Genomic DNA, 20244 nt, shown 5'->3' on the forward strand with positions numbered 1-20244 from the left:
GCTGGGGCAGAATATGAATGGATCGTAACATGTACACATCACAATTGGCCAATGGCTGGGTCCAACATCAATCTTAACATGTTGTAGAGCCAACACTAACACTAAGATCCGATACACGAGCTGACGCTCTCGGGTTACCGGGAGTGTTGAGAAGTCTAGAGGCTTGTCTGAGCCGGCGTGTTGCGCCAGTCTCGCGACATCCTCAAGAGGAGGAGGGGGAGCCACAGTTTCTGGCTTCTCCTCGGACACAGCTTTATCTGAAGGCACAGGCACAATCACAGGATCAGCTAATGAAACATAAGGGTCACGTTTACTTGCTTGTGCGCGTGCGTGTGTAGCCAGGCCAATGCCTTTAGGCGGGGATACATTCTGCCGCTGTTCCGTACGTTTCAGAGCTGCACAGTTGGCAATGACATGTCCAGGTTTATGACAGTAAAAACACTCTCTCTCTTCTCTGCTCACGTTATACACATTTGCTGGCTGAGTAATTGGTGCGGCTGACACACGGCGGGATCTCTCCGTAGAGACAGGGGAAAACACAGTTTTATGCGTCAGCACATACTCATCAGCTAACACAGCGGCAGCAGAGAGAGAGTTTACCCTTTGTTTGTTCACGTACTCAGCAATGCGATCAGGCAAACACTTCTTAAACTCCTCCAACATTATCAATTCTCTCAGAGAAGAATAATCGGTAGCATTACATGAAGCAATCCACTTAGCAAAACACATTCCCTTTTTCCTAGCGAACTCTACGTGCGTTTGATCAGGACTCTTCCTATAGTGTCTAAACTTTTGCCGGTAAGCTTCAGGAACTAACTCATACACTCTGAGGATGGCAACCTTTACTGAGTCACACTGCAGGCTGTCCTCTAACGTGAGAGCCGCAACTGCTTCCCGAGCTTTTCCATATAATTTGCACGTTACCATCAGAGCCCAAACTTCAACCGGCCACCGCAACGCCATAGCAATGCGCTCGAAGGCACCAAAATAGGCATCCACCTCAGTCTCACAGAATGTTGGCACTAGCGAAATGTTGTTACTCACGTCAAAGGCAGGTGGCGGAGGTGGAGATGGCAAGTTTCTTCCGGCAGAGTCAAAAGCACCGGATGCGCGCAGTTGGGAGTCCAGTTCCAGCCGACGCATCCGGATCTGGACTTCCTTATCTGCCTCGATTTTCTTTACCTCCAACTGAAACTGCCTGTCTTGCTCCCTGTCTTTTGCCTCTAACTGAAGTTGCCTGTCTTGTTGCCTGTATTTTGCTTCCAACTGAAGTCGGGCGAGGCGGACTTTAAGTTTATTCCCTTCCCGGGAATCTGTACTACCAACCGGAGAGGGTGGACCTTTACGAGGCGGCCTGAGCAGTGCTTCACACGGCTCGCCCCCCTCGCTGCCATCACTCTTTTCTTTGCTAAATGTAAACTCCGTCGCCTGCCTCTGACTTAACTGGTCTTCAGTTAAGGCGTTAGACCCTGGGAGCTCAGCGGGCACAGCCAGTACTAGTAATTTCCTTCTCACCATCTCATCCCCCACCAATGCCTTCAACTCTTCCTTTAACATCTGTTTAGCCACTGGGAGACCGAAATGTTGCGCTATCTCATATAAGTCGTCTCTACGACACTGAACTAACTGCTCATGAGAAGGACAGACCAAAAACAACTCTCAATCAAAAGTTGCCATACTCAGCTAAAACTGCACACAACCTTACCCAATTGTTTTTAGCTGTACACAACCACTTATAACCCCAGGAAAGTAGTTAATATCCCGGACGAGCCCCCATGTGTTACGTTCCCTATTGGGCTAGGGGAACCAAAGGGAAATAACACGACCAGAGTGGAATTGGTATTAATTATAAGCGTTTATTTAAAACAGCTGTAAAAAAAAAATGGCAGGCAAGCAGCCTGAAACAAACAAAAGGGCCAAAAGGGCACCGGTTGAGAAATAACCAAACAAAAGGAGGACTCTAAGAAAGGAGTCTAAACTCATACAGGGAAAATAAATACTAATATACTAAATAAAGAACGAAACAAAACCTCACTCTAAAAGTGGTACAACTAACACAAAGAATCTATACAAAAACACAGCTAAACTAAAGGCAACCATCACCGAATCCTAAACTACTCTAAACACTAACTAAGCTACTCTACACTCTAACTAACCTACTCTAGACACTACTAATCACACAAGTTTTAACCCCAGAACAAAGAGCAAGTAGCGAGAGGCATCTGTCCACATACAGAGCCTCCAGAATGATGATTGTCCCCAAGCTTTGTAATAATCTCCAGCAGGTGTGCGCCGGCTGTGCGCTGCGATTGGAGTGCGTCGGGCCCGGCGTGCTCCAATCGCAATCTTCAGGGGCGGACCAGGAGATGGGAGCCAATGCCGGGAGGGCAACCGCACAGCTCATTTACATAGAACACACAGCTGAAAACACTCAGACGACCAGGAAGGCAGCAGCCGTAACAATAATCAAAGAAATAAAAGCAAATTGTTCCTAGAATTACCTACCATCCCATTATGGGAAAACATAATCTACATGACATAATCTAAACCAGTGGTTCTCAACTGGTGGGTCGCGGACCCGTTGCGAGTGGGTCGCAGATGTGTGAGTGAAGAAATAACTTATTCTGTCACGTAGTGATCATCTTCTCAATAAAATATATTTTCTGATGTTTTTTTCGAGTCTTCTGGCCAATCAGAATCAAGATAGTTGCCGGAAGTCCCCACGGACAATAACTTTGCGGTATAACTCTTCTTTATACATCCATGGGTACAACTTCAGATAAAAATGAACACATAATGAAATATGACCCCCGGTTTGATGATTGACAGGTCACAGAACAATGGGAGCTATCTACCCTACCCACAATTTAAAGTAATTCACACAGACTATCTCCTTTTTACTCTTCTCTCTGTGAGGAGCAGCAAGTTCAGCTGTCAGAACAAAGTGAAAAACAAACAATGGCATACAATATTAATAATATGTCGGGTAGTAATACATTTATTTATTTTCTTCTCAGAGTGTACCAGAATGCGTAGTTTATATGTTAGTATTCCTAAAAATCTCCTGGGGGAGAATCCCCCAAGACCCCCCTTCTGGGGTTGGGTTGACAGCATGTGAGCCTTTTTTGTTATACAGTTCAGCTTTGATTCCATCATCTCATTAAACCTTTTTTAAAAGCATACTTTAGTTCTGTGAAGGGATATAAGAGATATATGCACTGTACTTCACTTGAATTAATAATGCTGAAAAGCGTATATATATTAGCTACAGCACGATTTCTTGTTGAATAGGTTTGAGTGGTTAAAAACTTTGGGTCGCAATTTATTGAAAAAGGAAAAAGTGGGTCCCAAGGCCTGACCAGTTGAGAACCACTGATCTAAACTATAGTTTTATGTAGTCTAAAAACAGATTAACAGGTAATAAAAATGTAATCAGATTTTAGATTCTGATATTTCGGTTGATCCATAGTATTGGTTTAGATCTCCTTCCAAGAGTTTGTTTATGATCTTAGGTAATATCAAAAGTAATCTAAGCCTGTCCTTTGTTGGTTAAAATTTTTTCAGGTTCCAGACCAAGTATTTCCAGGGTAAGTACGGCAATCTGGACTCCACCTTGATTTCATTTGGACCATGCCAGACCCCAACACTGGGCTTCTGCGTGGAACGCCATGATAAGATCCAGTCTTTTAAACCAGAGACTTACTGGGTCATTCAGGCAAAGGTAAAGTTCAGATTTCCCCGCATTACACAGCGGCATCAGTCTCATCCTCCTCCGCTATACTGACAGGCATGTTGTGTTTCTGTCAGGTGTTCAAAGGAAAGGACAGCCCTCTGACATTGGACTGGAGCAGGGTCAGGGTCTTCGACAGGGAGGTGGGTCAGATGTTCGTCAACCTGGCTAAGACATCCCGGCTGGCTCAGGTAGGAGAAAGTTAATTATTTATCTAAAGTCTTGTAAAAATATGATGTAAGCCGTTAAGAAGCTGGATGCATGCAGTATCATCTTTTATAGTCTTCATAGGATCAATGGAAAACTGTTTTTCTGTAGCCCAATCATTTGCCACCTTTTGTGTATGGAATGTACTGTATGTGTCCTTGACATAGGCGGCGCGTGAGGCTCAGGTGTGGGAAGGCTAAAATAACTGTTTTTACCTGACGCTGCCTGCCTCCCGCATTCTAGATAAGAGATCAACTCTCAGTGAAAGCACCGCCTGCTGACCAATCAGAGCTCAGTGTGCAGAGTTTCTATCAAGTCATATTACAGGATAAAGGAAATACAAAACAACTGCCGTATGCAGGGAAGACGCCAACGTGTCGCACTTATCATTCATATCACATCATCGATCATATAATATCATAATATATCATATATTTCCTTATCTGAGTCAGCTTCTCGAGCCGTATCTGGCCGCGCAACACTTACAGTGTCACATAGCCTACTTTATGCAGAAGTATTATTTTAAGCAACACATTAAGTTGACGAAACACTCAACTCAAATGTAATTATGTTAATTATTTAATTATTAAGTCAGAACACTCATGTCTTAGATGAGGCAGTGATATCATAAACCTGTTAATGTAGGCCTACGCATTCAAACACACACTGAGTAGTTTATTTATTTTTTAACCAGCTGTTCTGTATTCACCTTGCATGTGCAACTATATGTTGCTTTTCACTGGATAAAGTGTTTAAGTCATGGATGTTTAAAGTTTAACTTCTTCATATTTGTCTAATATTACAGTTTAGTTTTCATTAATGAAGTATGACTCTGCGCTGTCAGTACGCTTGTCCATGTTTGTGATTGGTCAAATGTTGCTAGCCCCGCCCCTTGAACGCGCTCTGAGCCGGACAGAGAAACCCTGGGTTGATTTACTGAGTTGATAACCAGCGTTGTAGGACCTCATAGCGAGATGTCGTTTGTTAGGGTTAGTTAAGATAACTCAAACATATGTTGAACTGGCTTCGTAGTACAGTTTACAGGTGGCTGCATAGCAGCGCTAATGTCAAAGACACAAACATTATACATTTTATTTTAATTTTACCAGGATGCAATGACAAAAATATTTGGGAAGGCTTAGCCTTCCCTAGCCTACAGTACCCGCCGCCCCTGGTCCTCGAGTTTTCCTGTTCAAAGATCTTAATTTGACCCTCTGTGCCGCTCAGCCATGTGAATTCATAACACTATTGCATTTTAAAGACTTAAAAGTTGTTTATTGTGTATGGATCCTCTAAAGGTTCTAGGAAAAAATATATATATCTCGCGGGCAGAATATACATTCTTGTGCGCACGAGAAAGCTACCGGTGCGCTAAGTAGGAAGATGAGCACACAGGAGACAACCGTTTCATTGCAGACTGTTATGTTTATGAGGGAACATGGCAGCATACATTATTTGAGATATATTTCAAACTCAGACTTCATTTTAGGGACATTTTCGGCCAGGGGTGTAGAGCTATTTGTTTAAGCACCGGATTCGCAAAACAGGAGAGTCTGTAAACCAGTCTGCTTTGATCTATGAATTCATGTCTGTGACTCTCACAGTATCTGCTATCTGCGCGCAGAGAGCCGTGCCTTTTATGCGAAGCATTCACTGTGTTTACCTTCATTAGAACCGCTGAATAGAGATTGAGGCTGCTACGTTTTAACCACACACACACACACACACACACACACACACACACACACACACACACACACACACACACACACACACACACACACACACACACACACACACACACACACACACACACAGCGAACTGCCCGATTTCCCCCCCTATTACTCGTTTCATGAAGGCGATGTCCGGTCACCAGGGCGCATGATGTGATTCGTGCTCTGCTCAGCTCCGCTCTGTGTGTGTGTGTTCGGTGTTTGTGTGTGTCCGACACCGGCATTTGTTTTCAAATGACCATGAACAGTAATTTACACACATCTTGCTAACTCCATAGGTCTATGTGTATTCCCAAGTGAAAGAAGTTTGTTTAATCTTAATCTCGATGTAGTGCTTAGTCCTGTCGGAGTGCACCGGAACGAAGGACACTATCATAATATCTTCTGAAAACACATGCCCACACACACGCCCTGGCGACCGGACGACCGGACATCTTCTTCATACAACTAATATGGCGTACTAATTGGGCAGTTCGATATGTCTAACCGTAAGAAAGTATCATGTGCGCACGAGAAAGTATACCGTGCGCTAGGGCTGCTCGATTATGGCAAAAATCATAATCTTGATTATTTGGGTCAATAATTGATATCACGATTTATTAAAAACGATTATCCATTTACTTTGAAAACATCCGTTTATTGAAAGAAAATGTTGAACAGTGTTTTTAACAGTTGATTACGCTGAACTTTAAGTATAATTCAACTGAAAAACCAATAAAAAATAAAAAAAATAATCGTTTTTTTTAAATTATTTTTTCATAATCGTTGCAAGCCAAAATCGTAATTTCGATTAAAATACGATTAATTGAGAAGCCCTACCGTGCGCACAAGATACTTTTTTTCCCCTTGAACCTTTAGGGGCTCTGTAATTGTGAACTTGGCAATAGGACATTTTAATAGTATATTGTGAATTTTTCCTGTATTGGAAATCAACACATTTCAGGGAAACTTCAACTGACCCAACTTCACAAGATAATCTGCAGTGCTACACATGTTTGATTATTTTCCCTTATGGATTCTTCGAGGTCAGCTAGAATTGGAGCTGAACTTAGTGGATCCCTGATGTGCGCTGTGTAATGCCCCTCTTCATACAGGTGGAGTCGGTGAGTAAGAAGGAGAAGGCGAAGCAGAGGCCCCAGGCCCTGAACACAGTGGAGATGTTGAAAGTGGCCAGCTCCTCCTTAGGTATGCTCATTGGTGGGAATCGTTTTTCAACAGAAATGTAACTCTATTGCACAGAGGAAGATGACTAATTATTGTTGGTTTGTTTTTTTAGTAATGAGTAATATAATATATAATATTAAGATTTCTTCAAAATAGTAGGACTTTCTATTCAAAATCCGAGAAAAATATGTAGAAGGGCTCTGTATTTGCAAGAATTTGGGATCACAATACATATCTTGATACATGCTTTACAACACAAAACTGTAAGCAAGGCAGAATATTCTTAAATGTAATATTAGTATACTATAAAGATCACTGCACCATATGCAGAACATTTAATTCCTTTTGTAAAAAAATTTAGTATAAAAGAAGAACTCACATATGCCTCTTGGATAAGGAAAATGGGTAACACTTTATATTAAGGTACACAAATTAACCATCAACTAGTTGTTAATTAACATGCATATTAGCAGTATATTGGCTCTTTATTATTCATTATAAAACACTTATTAATGCCTTATTCTGCATGACCATATTCTACAAGTAATAAGCCATTACTTGAGAGTTTTTACTCAATAACCCTCTAGTTAGTGCTTATTTGTTGCAAGTAAGGAAGTTGTTGTACATTTAGTTTTGGTCTTAAAGGAGAGGTGTCATGGCCATTTCCACTAATCATAATTCCATTGTTGAGGTCTACTAAAATAGATTTATACTGTGCATTTTTCCAAACTCACATTGGTTTCTCATACAGCATCTCTGTAAACTACGTGTATTCACTGAATTTCACTCTCTGCCTTTAACGGCTCGTTGTAGCTCCAAAAGCTCCAGCCCCCACCCTCCCTGTGAGCACAGTGTGCTCTGATTGGTCGGGACGTTGTGAATCGCGCTGAGCTCCGTGGAGGTGTTGTTTCCTTGTTTAGGATACATAGCGAAACACAGCCAAACTCATCCTGAGCACACACAAAGTCACAGCCGAAGTAAAAACAATAAGTGTGGCTTGATATTGAGTAAGAAAAAGGTTGATAAATGCTGTGAGAATGGGTCTGCAGAGAGAATTTCGGCGCGATCCCAACTGTCTGTTATCAGCCTGCAGCCAGGGAGGAGAAATCAGCAGAGCTGCCTGTGTGTGAGGAAGTCCGCGGATTGGTCAATTTGGACCAATCAGCGGGGGCTTAACGTAACGGCTCCGCGGACGTAACGGCTCCACGGATTGGTCCACTTCGTTCCGGGTACGGCATGACATCATGCCGGCATGACACCATGCCGTACCCGGAAGAATCAAATGGACAATGACGTATCTCCAACGAGGCGTTTCGGGGAGGTATTTTCTGTGTTATAATTTTACTTGCTACAGGGTGTACTTTGAGGGATTTGACCCTGCAGACCGTTTACATGCATAAAAACCTACATAACACACAAGGGGAAGGGTAATAACCGGAAAAGCATGACACCTCTCCTTTAATATGCGCTGCTCAATATGGGCCTAATAAGGCAGTACTACCACAAGAGTAGTAATTCTCCCATAATAACACTTAAATATGATCTATACTTATGTAACAACAAGACATGAAACCATAAGTATTAATTAAGTCTAAATAACTAAAAATGTGGTATTTATCTAAGAACAGGTTCCCTATTCTAAAGTGAAGTCTTGTTCATAACCAATAAGCTAGTAGTTTCACTCTAATTGACCTGAACAGGCTCCCTATTCTAAAGTTGCCTCCTCTTCACACTTTGTAAATACATTATAGCACACAACTACTGAAATTAACCTCAACAGTACATCAATCAAGCAATCCATCAATCAATCAATGTTTATTTATATAGCCCAATATCACAAATGTTACATTTGTCTCAGTGGACTTCACAGTTTGTACAGAATATCAGTATGACAATACGACACCCTCTATCCTTAGACCCTCACATCGTACAAGGAAAAACTTCCGGAGAAAACCCACAGTTTAAAGGCGAACATGGGAGAAACCTCAGGGAGAGCAACAGAGGAGGGATCCCTCTCCCAGGACGGATAGACATGCAATAGATGCCGTGTGTAAATCGAAGAGATAATACATTTTAAAGCGTAGGTAGACCAAATGTTTGGAAATGCATGTGTCTATAATAACCTGACCTGCTTGTACGTACTTACACACTAGGTGTACTGTTCTCTTTGTGTTATACTGTCTCAGTGTGAACATAGATTAAACAGCCAGCCAAACTCTTTTGAGAGCCAGGGAATGAGCAGCCGCTCCTTTATTGACTTATTTGCAGTCCACTGACATTCAAACGCAAATACGTCATTTTGAGTTATTTAGACACAATTAACACTTATAGTTTAATGTCCTGTTACATAAGAATAGATCAGATTTGTTAAGTGTTATTATGGGAGAATAACTATTCTTGTGGTACTACTGCCTTATTAGGCCCATATTGAGCAGTGCATATTAAGACTCATGTACAACAAATTCCTTGCTTGCAATAAATAAGCACTAATCAGAGGGTTATTGAGGAAAAACTCAACTAATGGCTTATTACTTGTAGAATATGGTCATGCAGAATAAGGCATTAATAAGTGTTTTATAATAACTAATAAAGAGCCAATATACTGCTAATATGCATGTTAATTAACTAACTAGTTGATGGTTAATTTGTGTACCTTAATACAAAGTGTTACCGGAAGATATTATATTGAAATCGTTTTTAAAACTTTTAGTATAAGAAACAATTGTCTTTATGGCAAGATACAAGTGAACCAGCATTCTGAAGGAGACTGGCACTCAGCGAGATGAAGTAAGCAAAGCTCGGTGGTGTGAGGAGAAGAGAAGCTAATGTGATATTTTTTGTTGTCTCAGGCATGAGTCCCCAGCATACTATGCAGATAGCAGAGCGTCTGTACATACAGGGCTACATCAGCTACCCCCGCACTGAGACCACCCACTACCCAGAGAACTTTGACCTGAAGGGCGCGCTGAAGCAGCAGAGCAGCAATCCATACTGGGCGGAGGAGGTGAGCAGCAGTGAGGACTCGTACCTTCAACTAACCACAGTAGTGTGTCTGCACACATACACCTCGTTTGTATTTGTATTCATAGGTAGGCTGTTAAAAGATTCAGTAGCTACTAGGGCTGCTCAATTAATCGTATTTTAATCGCAATTACGATTATGGCTTGCAACGATTACAAAAACAACGTAATCGAAATAAAACGATTATTTTTGTATTATTACTTTTTTCTTTAAACATTTTTTTTTATATTGGTTTTTCAGTTGAATTTTAAAGTCCAGGGTAATCAACTGTTAAAAACATATTGTTCACATTTTTTTTCTCCAATAAATGGATGTTTTCAAAGTAAATGGATTATCGTTTTTAATAATCGTGATATCAATTTTTTACCCAAATAATCGAGATTAGGATTTTTGCCATAATCGAGCAGCCCTAGTAGCTACAGTGTAGTGCAATGAAAAGTCCCAAGCTCCTCCAACACTGCAACATAATAAATATAAAACATTAAAACACATTTTTAAATAAAAACGGAGTAGAATAGAGGAGAATAACAGTATAGATTATGTTGGGAGACCAATGATCAAGAAATGCAGATGAAGTTACTATATACTGTACATGTAAATAAATACAATAATCTTAAATAGTGCAGAGGATGTTGTAAGTGACCAAGTAAATGCAGGAGTCTACATACATGTAAATATAATATGATATAAACAAGAACAACATGTCAAATTTTAAATGCTGTACAATGAAATAAAATACTGTCTATTGTAGTGATAACTATTAAGAAATACATTTTAAAAAGCAAACCGATGATTATGGAGGCACTTTGCAGAGCTCAGGCGTTTCTCAGTGGTATGGCCTGTGTGAGGAAACTGTCCCTGAGTCTGGTCCCTGGATATGAAGCCTAAAGGTGGACAAAAACGTTTTACCGCTCTGTCAGGTGAAGGCTCTGCTTTCAACTGGATTGAACCGTCCCAGGAAAGGAAGTGATGTTGGAGACCACCCCCCCATCACCCCCATGCGTGCTGCCTCAGAAGGGGAGCTGGGTGAGTGAGCCTTGTATGTCAGTTGTGAAAGTAAAATGTATGTTAAATATATATATATATATTTTTTTTTTAAATGTTATGGCCACAGTAGTCATATTTCAGCCAGCCCCCCCTTTCACTCCGTGTTCAAGTGTTGCTGTTTGGAACTGTTAACTGTTTGTCCTTCAGGCATTATCGGACACGACCCCTGACCTTAATGTTTTTACACCCCTCCATGTTCAGACTCTTACCCAGGTTCTGTCTCTTCTGCTATTCCACAGGAAGTGATGGCTGGCGGCTGTATGATTACATCACACGGCATTTCATCGCTACTGTCAGTCAGGACTGCAAGTACCTTCAGACCACCATCGACTTTACCATCGGCTCGGAGGCCTTCTCGTGCAGTGGCAAGACTCTGATCTCAGCAGGTAAAGTCAGTGGCTCGCTTGCTTGTTTCTTGAGTGCACATTTCTGCCTCCAAACAACAGAAATAATTTGTAGTAGAAGTCAGATCCTAGGTGTCTTTAAACAGGGTGTCCGCGGGGTCTTAAAAAGTATTAAAAGTTGATAAATCAATTTAGCGAAAATTCAGGCTATTAAAAAGTATTAAACTGCATTTTCCAAGGTATTAAGAAGTCCCACAGCAACGACAACATGAAACACCCTTTAATTCACTGAAACGACATGTCGGGAAACCCCCTCAAGGCGGCCCCCATAGCGCGCCGTAAAATGCTGCTTCTTCTTTTAAGTTTCGTTGCCTTGCTCCGCTCTGTGGGGGGGGGGGGGGGGGGTCCCAAGGTGGGTAGACCGGCATACGCAACGCTCTGGGGGTCCAACGACTCCGTGTGTAAGCCCTATATGATAATTTTCTGATTACGATGAAATAGCCCGCCTCCCTCTCCCCACGTCTCCTGCTGCTACTGGGCTGTCAGAAGAGGGGGAGGAAAAGAGAGGCAGGCACCGTTTATTAAATATTATTATACAGAGAACAGAGTCGTTATCAATTTGTTTTAAAGCTCAATAAATAACAAAGAAGAACTCTGATCGGCACTTTTCTAATTTTGTACGGAAGATTTAAACTTTAACGGACATGTTGACCGGCGAAAACATTTTTTTAACGGAAACTCTGCCGCACGGTTCCCTCGTTCCTTGGAAGAGGCGGAGAGGTGGGTGTTTTTCATCTGCTGGTGGACTACCTGAGAGATATACAGCAGGAGAACACGTCGTCCACCGCGGAGAATAAACAGAAGGGCAACCATGCTCCGGGGTCTTCTTCGCTGCTTTTGGTGTATTTTGTGGCTGCAGCAGTGCCACTTACAGGCCTGGCATATGTACTACAGCGTTTCCAGCATTTCCAGCGGTCTAGTGTGAACGGACACATTAATGAATCGAATGCGTGTGAACGGAAGACTTTTTTGCGTTTGCGTATGCGTTTTACCGTATGCGTCCTCGTGGGGCCGGGGTCTAAGCCAAACTATATCCGGTCACAGAGATCTGCTATTTTAAAGTAAAGTCAACACATATCAACCCTAAATATAGTCTATATTAAGAACGAGAAAAGTCTTAACATATATATCGTTTTTTGTAAACATATGACAAATGTGTGAGGGTGATGATGTCAGAGCATCATCCTAAGTGCCAGGGCTTAGCCCCGGACAGCCCCAGCCCAATTTAACCCCTGGGTATTTGTGAGGGAGCTCCTATATGGCATTACCCCGCTGAAGCTCACCAAAGTTTAATATATTTCATAGTTCAAAGTTTTGTCAATTGTTTTGTTTATTGGTCAAATACTGGTTTCTAATGGTTTCTGAGGAGTTTTACTGGAATGAAAGAGCACAGAGTCTACAGAAGCAACAAAGCAGCATACTGCATTAAACCTGACCTTCACAGAGAGGTTGAAGTTCATGTGGAGAGGAGGCTTCAGTAGTCTGTCTGCCCTCTGTGTAGTTGTGCTATCTTACAATCAATACAGTAAATGTGAGGTAAAGTGTGTTGCCAATGTAACCGGTTAGAACTCAAAGTTGCGATGAGGTCTTAAAATGTATGGAAAGGGTCTTAAAAAAGGTCTTAAAAGGTATTCAATTTGACCTCAGGATTCCTGCATATACCCTGTTAAAAGTTTGTCACAGGTGACCTTGAGTTAATTTAAACGATTTACACATACATTCTAAATAAAGGATTGGAGTGAAGTTTCTCATTTTAAACTGCTTACCAATCACACTGAAACACTCTGATCTCCCTATAACTGCCCCTGCACACGACGGTGTGCGTTGCCGCTTCAACGCTTCTGCCCATTCACTTTGAAAGGGGTGACGTCACGATTCGCCGAACTGCATTGTGGGAGCAAAGCGTAGCTTCTCTCGCGGTGCTCTCTGCAAAAGTAGAGCAATGTTCTACTTTTGCCGCCTCGACGGAGGCGTCAGCCAATCAAACCGCTGCTTGTGTGTCTGGGGCGGGAGATTCATTTGATTGGTTGTTGGTCGAGTTTCAGCCCCCCCCGCCGGCAAGCGACAACGCACGCCGCCGTGTGTCGGGGCCGTAAGAGGTTATGCTATAGTGACTTCCTGTTTACATAGTTGACTGGCTTTGATTGAACATGGCCCAAGATGTCTATTAGCAACCAATTCATGTCTTAACTGTTGAAGATTGACCTAAGTGTAAATTGTGAAATCTGATCACTGGTTTTAAACAGTTTTGTAGTCACTGAGAAGGAAGATGGAATGTGGCAGATGAACTTGGAGATGGATTTCTGAACATGTGGTAGTAATGCTGATCTCCTCCCAGGTTACACCGCTGTGATGCCGTGGCAGGGCATCCCTCTGGAGGAGGCCCTGCCAGCCTGTGAGCGCGGTGACACTTTCACGGTAGACGAGATCAAGCTGGTGGAAAAACAGACCAGCCCCCCCGACTACTTGACCGAGGCTGAACTCATCACACTTATGGAGAAGCATGGCATTGGTATATCTCAGCACTTTCTGTTAAACATAATTGCTGTTGATATCTTTTTTCTTCAATATTCTTAAGAGTAAATGTCACAGTGTAACTACATGCTACATTCATCTGGGGTTTATACATGAGCACTCACTGCCCGACACTCAAAAAATGAAGTTAAAATAAGTCGGCATTAATCAATGGATTTGTTTTGCTAATTCAGGGCTACACAACAAGCTAATTTATTTAAGGTATACATTAAAGGAATATTTTTCTTACTCTTATCAACATTGTAGTGGCCTTATACCAAATGTATTTTTATAGTTATTGCAACAATCCAAAACAAAGAACAATTTAACTTAATTTAATCTGCCTGCAAGCTGAGCCTCAAACTAAGTCTGTCCTCAAGTACTGTCCTGAGGTACTTGAATTTTAGCTGTCTATTTTCATTGCAAGCTATTCTATACTTCCAATAAAGCCAATATTGTTACTTTTCTCCACTACATGTATCTTTGATTCAGAGTATGAGCTTATACAAAATATAAATTAACTAATAAAAACATTAATATATAACAGACTGTATATATCGGAAGTATTGGTTAAAATATCCAGCAGCAGTACACAAAGTCATTTAAATGAGCTCCACCTTTACCAGCTGTGCTCTGCTCCCACCTCCACCTGTCTCCAATATATACCATCACACCAGGTGCTCTAATCACCCAGTGCCCAAACATGCCTTAGAAATAACAACACTTAATAAAAAATTAAGTATACACACAAGAAAATAAATGTTAAACTATTCAATAATATAAAGCAATATATAACTCCAACAGTCTTCTTTGGATTAACAAGCAAAAGAAAGCAGAAATAAATAGTTGCCAGTACCTCAGGCAGAAGACCTCTTCACCGTATTCACTGAGGATTACCTTTTGTTTCCTGCCTTTGTATGTGCAATACACCTTTAAGAGGACCTACATGACTTCCTTCATCGGATAAGGGATGATCAAATCAATAATGAAGAGTTTGACAGATGTTGGCCTCTCTGCCCCCCCTCCAGGGACGGACGCCAGCATTCCTGTCCACATCAACAACGTCTGCCAGAGGAACTATGTGACTGTAGAGAATGGACGCAAGTTGAAGCCAACCAACCTGGGCATTGTTCTAGTGCATGGCTACTACAAGACAGGTTATTTATTTGTGTATTATTCTACATTGTCTGACATGTTTTCTTTGTAGCTGTGACTTCATTTCTAGAACATTACTTAATGGTCTCTGGACACCTATGCAGTTAGTCATCTAATCAACCCTGTGACATAAGATCAGACAAAACGGTCTGGTTTATTCAAATGTGTGAGCCACATTGTTGGTGACATCTAAGTGTGTGAGTGGCTTTGATGGAATGCTATTAAAACATAAATGCGGGGCTGTGTGTGTGCAGATGCAGAGCTGGTGCTGCCCACCATCCGCAGCGCTGTGGAGAAGCAGCTGAGCCTCATCTCTCTGGGGAAAGCCAACCACCAGCAGGTCCTGCAGCACACGCTGGACATCTTCAAGAGGAAGTTCCACTACTTTGTGGATTCCATCCCCAGTAAGTTCACAAACCTCTCCAAGCCATTGTGTGCACAACACAGTGTCACTGCTAATGATGGTGGGCTTCCAAATATACAACTACTATCACCATCATCCTCACTAAACATTCCTGCATTAAAAATGACTAAAACAATTACACCTGTGTTATACATGTGGTAATTACTACTTTAATTTGCTAATATTATTTCGTTTTTAGACCCAGAGAAATACGCAATTGACACTCTTTAAGTCCCATCTCCCATGTGTCAGTGGACCTTTCATCCTGTTTTAGATTTACCATTCACTGGATGAAGGATCTAAGCGATCAGGGACACAAGCTGAGCAAACGTTGGCCCCAGCCACACACAAACGCTGATTTGAAAGGGAAACTGCTTTATTCAGCTTCTTATTTTTTTTTATTACTGTTCTATTTGTTTTTCAACGGGAGACTTATGTGGATGATTTAACTTCCATTTAGAGATCAGACAAAAAGTCATGAAAATACTTGTCATGCTCATATATTTTGGGCCTGTAATGTTTTGTGTGACTTGTGGGAAACAGTTTTAAGAGAAATGTCCAATATCTTTGGCCTTTTTCTGAACAAGAACCCATTAACCCTATTACTGGGGAAAATACCAGAGGCAATTCAAAAAAAAAATTCCTACCTATTTCTTTTGATAAGAATAGCGATCATTAAACAAATTACAAGGAATTGGCTAAGAGGTAATCACTTAATAAACTCTCAATGGAATAACCTAGTAAACCCAATCTATGTAGTGGAGAAAACAACTATGAGAATTAGAAACCGAATGCACATCTTTTTAGGAAAGATGGAAAAAATGAGTAAAGTATAGAACACTATAATGAAGATTTATAAGGAACAGGAGGAAGAAGAATTGACAATGAATGTATACCTGAGTATTAATATTGTATCCATTATTTTATTTGTATTATTATTACTTTTATTATTTCATTTCGGATTTGTCAACTGTTATGTAGTTGATTTATTTATCTATGTTTATTTTGGTATTTATGCTTTGTGAATAATTTCTTAAAATGCAAAAATAAATAAAAATACTTGTCAGTCGCAGGCCTACTCCTACTAAGATAGACATTTGTAATAAGAATTTAATTTAAATTCAGGGACACGATAAACACTTCATTAACCTGTTCATTTCTGTTGTCCGGCAGTGGCTCAGTCAGTAGGGGCTTGGACTTGGAGCTGTAGGGTCGCCGGTTCAAGTCCCCGAACAGACAATATGGAGTGTGGACTGCTACATGGAGAGGTCCCTGTTCACCTCCTACCATGCCGTGGTGCCCTTGAGCAAGTCACCAGACAACCCCCATCCCCCCTCACTCCCATTGCTCCCTGGGCGCTGTAAAATAGCTGCCCACTGCTCCTAGTGCTAGACTCCTACTACTAGAATGGGTTAAATGCAGAGAACCAATGTGTGCGCTGTGTGCTCTGCATGTGTGACCATTATATATACAGTGGGGCAAAAAAGTATTTAGTCAGCCACCAATTGTGCAAGTTCTCCCACTTAAAAAGATGAGAGGCTTGTAATTTTCATCCTAGGTATACCTCAACTATGAGAGACAAAATGAGAAAGAAAATCACATTGTCTGATTTTTAAAGAATTTACTTGCAAATGTTGGTGGAAAGTAAGTATTTGGTCAATAACAAAAGTTCATCTCAATACTTTGTTATATACTCTTTGTTGGCAATGACAGAGGTCAAACGTTTTCTGTAAGTCTTCACAAGGTTTTCACACACTGTTGCTGGTATTTTGGCCCATTCCTCCATGCAGATCTCCTCTAGAGCAGGGATGTTTTGGGGCTGTCGCTGGGCAACACGGACTTTCAACTCCCTCTATTTTCTATGGGGTTGAGATCTGGAGACTGGCTAGGCCACTCCAGGACCTTGAAATGCTTCTTACGAAGCTAGTCCTTCGTTGCCCGGGCGGTGTGTTTGGGATCATTGTCATGCTGAAAGACCCAGCCACGTTTCATCTTCAATGCCCTTGCTGATGGAAGGAGGTTGTCACTCAAAATCTCACGATACAAGGCCCCATTCATTCTTTCCTTTACACGGATCAGTCGACCTGGTCCCTTTGCAGAAAAACAGCCCCAAAGCATGATGTTTTCCACCCCCATGTTTCATGGTGTTCTTTGGATGCAACTCAGCATTCTTTCTCCTCCAAACACCTCTAGTTGAGTTTTTACCAAAAAGTTCTATTTTGGTTTCATCTGACCATATGATATTCTCCCAATCCTCTTCTGGATCATCTAAATGCTCTATAGTAAACTTCAGACGGGCCTGGACATGTACTGGCTTAAGCAGGGGCACACGTCTGGCACTTTAGGATTTGAGTCCCTGGCGGCATAGTGTGTTACTGATGGTAGCCTTTGTTACTTTGGTCCCAGCTCTCTGCAGGTCATTGACTAGGTCCCCCCGTGTGGTTCTGGGATTTTTGCTCACCGTTCTTGTGATCATTTTGACCCCACGGGGTGAGATCTTGCGTGGAGCCCCAGATCGAGGGAGATTATCAGTGGTCTTGTATGTCTTCCATTTTCTAATAATTGCTCCCACAGTTGATTTCTTCACACCAAGCTGCTTACCTATTGCAGATTCAGTCTTCCCAGCCTGGTGCAGGTCTACAATTTTGTTTCTGGTGTCCTTTGACAGCTCTTTGGTCTTGGCCATAGTGGAGTTTGGAGTGTGACTGTTTGAGATTGTGGACAGGTGTCTTTTATACTGATAACGAGTTCAAACAGGTGCCATTAATACAGTTAACAAGTGGAGGACAGAGGAGGCTCTTAAAGAAGAAGTTACAGGTCTGTGAGAGCCAGAAATCTTGTTTGTTTGTAGGTGACCAAATACTTATTTTCCACCATAATTTGCAAATAAATTCTTTAAAAATCAGACAATGTGATTTCAGGTTTTTTTTCTTCTCATTTTGTCTCTCATAGTTGAGGTATATCTAGGATGAAAATTACAGGCCTCTCATCTTTTTAAGTGGGAGAACTTGCACAATTGGTGGCTGACTAAATACTTTTTTGCCCCACTGTATATTCTAATAAATCATGGTCTCTTAGTTTAAGTCTGTACATTGAGCTGGCAATTTCAAGAGGTGTTTTAATCTATTCCATTCCTTTTAATGGAATAGAATCAATTTAAATCTAATCGATTTAAAATCATATGTCAAGATATCGTGTTACATAAATAAGTTGTCTATAAACATCGATCACTTACTATCTTACATTTCTCAGATAATAATATCAAATTCAGATAAGGAAGATTATCCTTAAGACTAGAGAATGCAATTCCTGAAGAAATTGCTAGTGGGAATGCTTTATGCTGAAATATAATGTGTAAGAAGAAAGTGAATAATCAGGAATATTTGGATGACTGAATGGTTTCCATATGAATGAATATTAAGTTAAAAAGTAGCATGAAACTCCAAATGTATAAATAATGTTAAAGATGTAAGGCTTTGAATGTAGAATGTTATTCGTAGGAAAAGTTGAAAATGCAAAAATAACTGGTGAAATAGTAACATTTGGCAAATTTTATTTTCAAAAACCAGAACATGGGGGAAAAAAACCATATAAAATGTTTCAAATCAATTACTAACCAATTATATTCAGTAAAAACACGAGTGAAAATCTGTCTAACAATACATGAAAAAAACTATATAAAACTGTTTGAATCAATTACTAACAAATATATTCTGTAAAACCACAAAGTGAAAAGGTGAACAAAAATAAAGTAATTTTTGTGAAAGAACAAGTGATAAAACAACTATATACAGGAAACAACTTTTTAGCAGCGTATCCAGTCTTAGCCCGTTAGCATTGCGCTAACGGGCTAAGACTGGATACGCTGCTAAAAAGCTGTTTCCTTTAATGTGTAAATTAATATCAGTTCTCACGCCAATAAACAGTCTATGAACAAACTCAAACGGTTTGTTATACTTTTAAAAAGAGATCATTTGACACTTTAAACTTCAGGTGTTTATGGATACATGAACCTACAGAGCAGAATAAATCTCCCGGGTTTGGTGTGACGCATCTGCTAATATTGATGCGTTCAAGGACACTCAGAAATGCTAAAGTTACCGATGAAGAGCGCTGAAAAGAGACTAAATTAGAGTATTTTTTGTATTTATTGTTATATATTTGCTTAATAATATAATTTGTTCACAGTGTACAAATGCGAGTGGTCAGGATCCATTATCAAAAATACCGTCATGCATAAAGACTGACATGCAGAAAGAGCCTTGAACCATGTCAGTTGGAGTGATGACATCATCGTGTTCCATTACACAGGTGTTTGTATTTGAGCTAATGAGGCGTCCAGAGATCAAAGGTTTCCATTGTTCTGGATGGGATAAACCTCTTACATGTGAACGTTTTGTGGAAGAACTGTAACAGATATCTGTGAAATTTCAAAACATCAAGCATGTCAAGGAAGTTGAGTATCTGAAGTGTAATTTTGGTGTACTTTCGGGTTAATAATGTGGCCTTTTTGGCAGTTTAACTAAACTGTGCGGCTGCTGCTGTGAGGAAATATCTGCCTGAAATTACAATGGGCTTTAATGGAGACATGTTGAACGTTTTTGTCACTTCATGCCCTCAAGAGGCACTTTGTTTAATTATTTTGCTTAATTATTTGTCATTTTTCAAGCTACGGGATGTTTTCCTACGTTTGTCATGAAAAATGATGTCTCAGGAATGTAGGATTTGGGAATCATGGCAGTTTTAAAAAAATATATGAAGGCAAATTTCAAACTGTCCTCCACTCTAACTCTGACATCACGCACTCTGCCTTAACGAGCTGCGCAATGTTAAAGTTAAAATGTTAAAAATGTGATGAATTATGG

The 20244-nt window shown here is 40.8% G+C and overlaps 1 protein-coding gene across 3 annotated transcripts in view; it reads left to right on the forward strand.

Annotated features, from left to right (window-relative positions):
- Positions 1-20244, forward strand: part of top3b (DNA topoisomerase III beta) — a 54238-nt gene that overhangs the window by 16327 nt on the left and 17667 nt on the right. For all 3 annotated transcript variants that reach the window (XM_079688945.1, XM_079688943.1, XM_079688944.1), the window contains 9 exons: positions 3565-3721; positions 3808-3921; positions 6766-6856; positions 9685-9839; positions 10777-10882; positions 11143-11289; positions 13646-13819; positions 14850-14978; positions 15231-15380. In XM_079688945.1, the coding sequence (XP_079545071.1) occupies positions 3565-3721; positions 3808-3921; positions 6766-6856; positions 9685-9839; positions 10777-10882; positions 11143-11289; positions 13646-13819; positions 14850-14978; positions 15231-15380 (1223 nt within the window). The remainder of the gene's footprint in view (positions 1-3564; positions 3722-3807; positions 3922-6765; positions 6857-9684; positions 9840-10776; positions 10883-11142; positions 11290-13645; positions 13820-14849; positions 14979-15230; positions 15381-20244) is intronic.

Source organism: Notothenia rossii (genome assembly GCF_949606895.1).
Source record: "Notothenia rossii genome assembly, chromosome: 6".
Classification (NCBI taxonomy): Eukaryota; Metazoa; Chordata; class Actinopteri; order Perciformes; family Nototheniidae; genus Notothenia; species Notothenia rossii.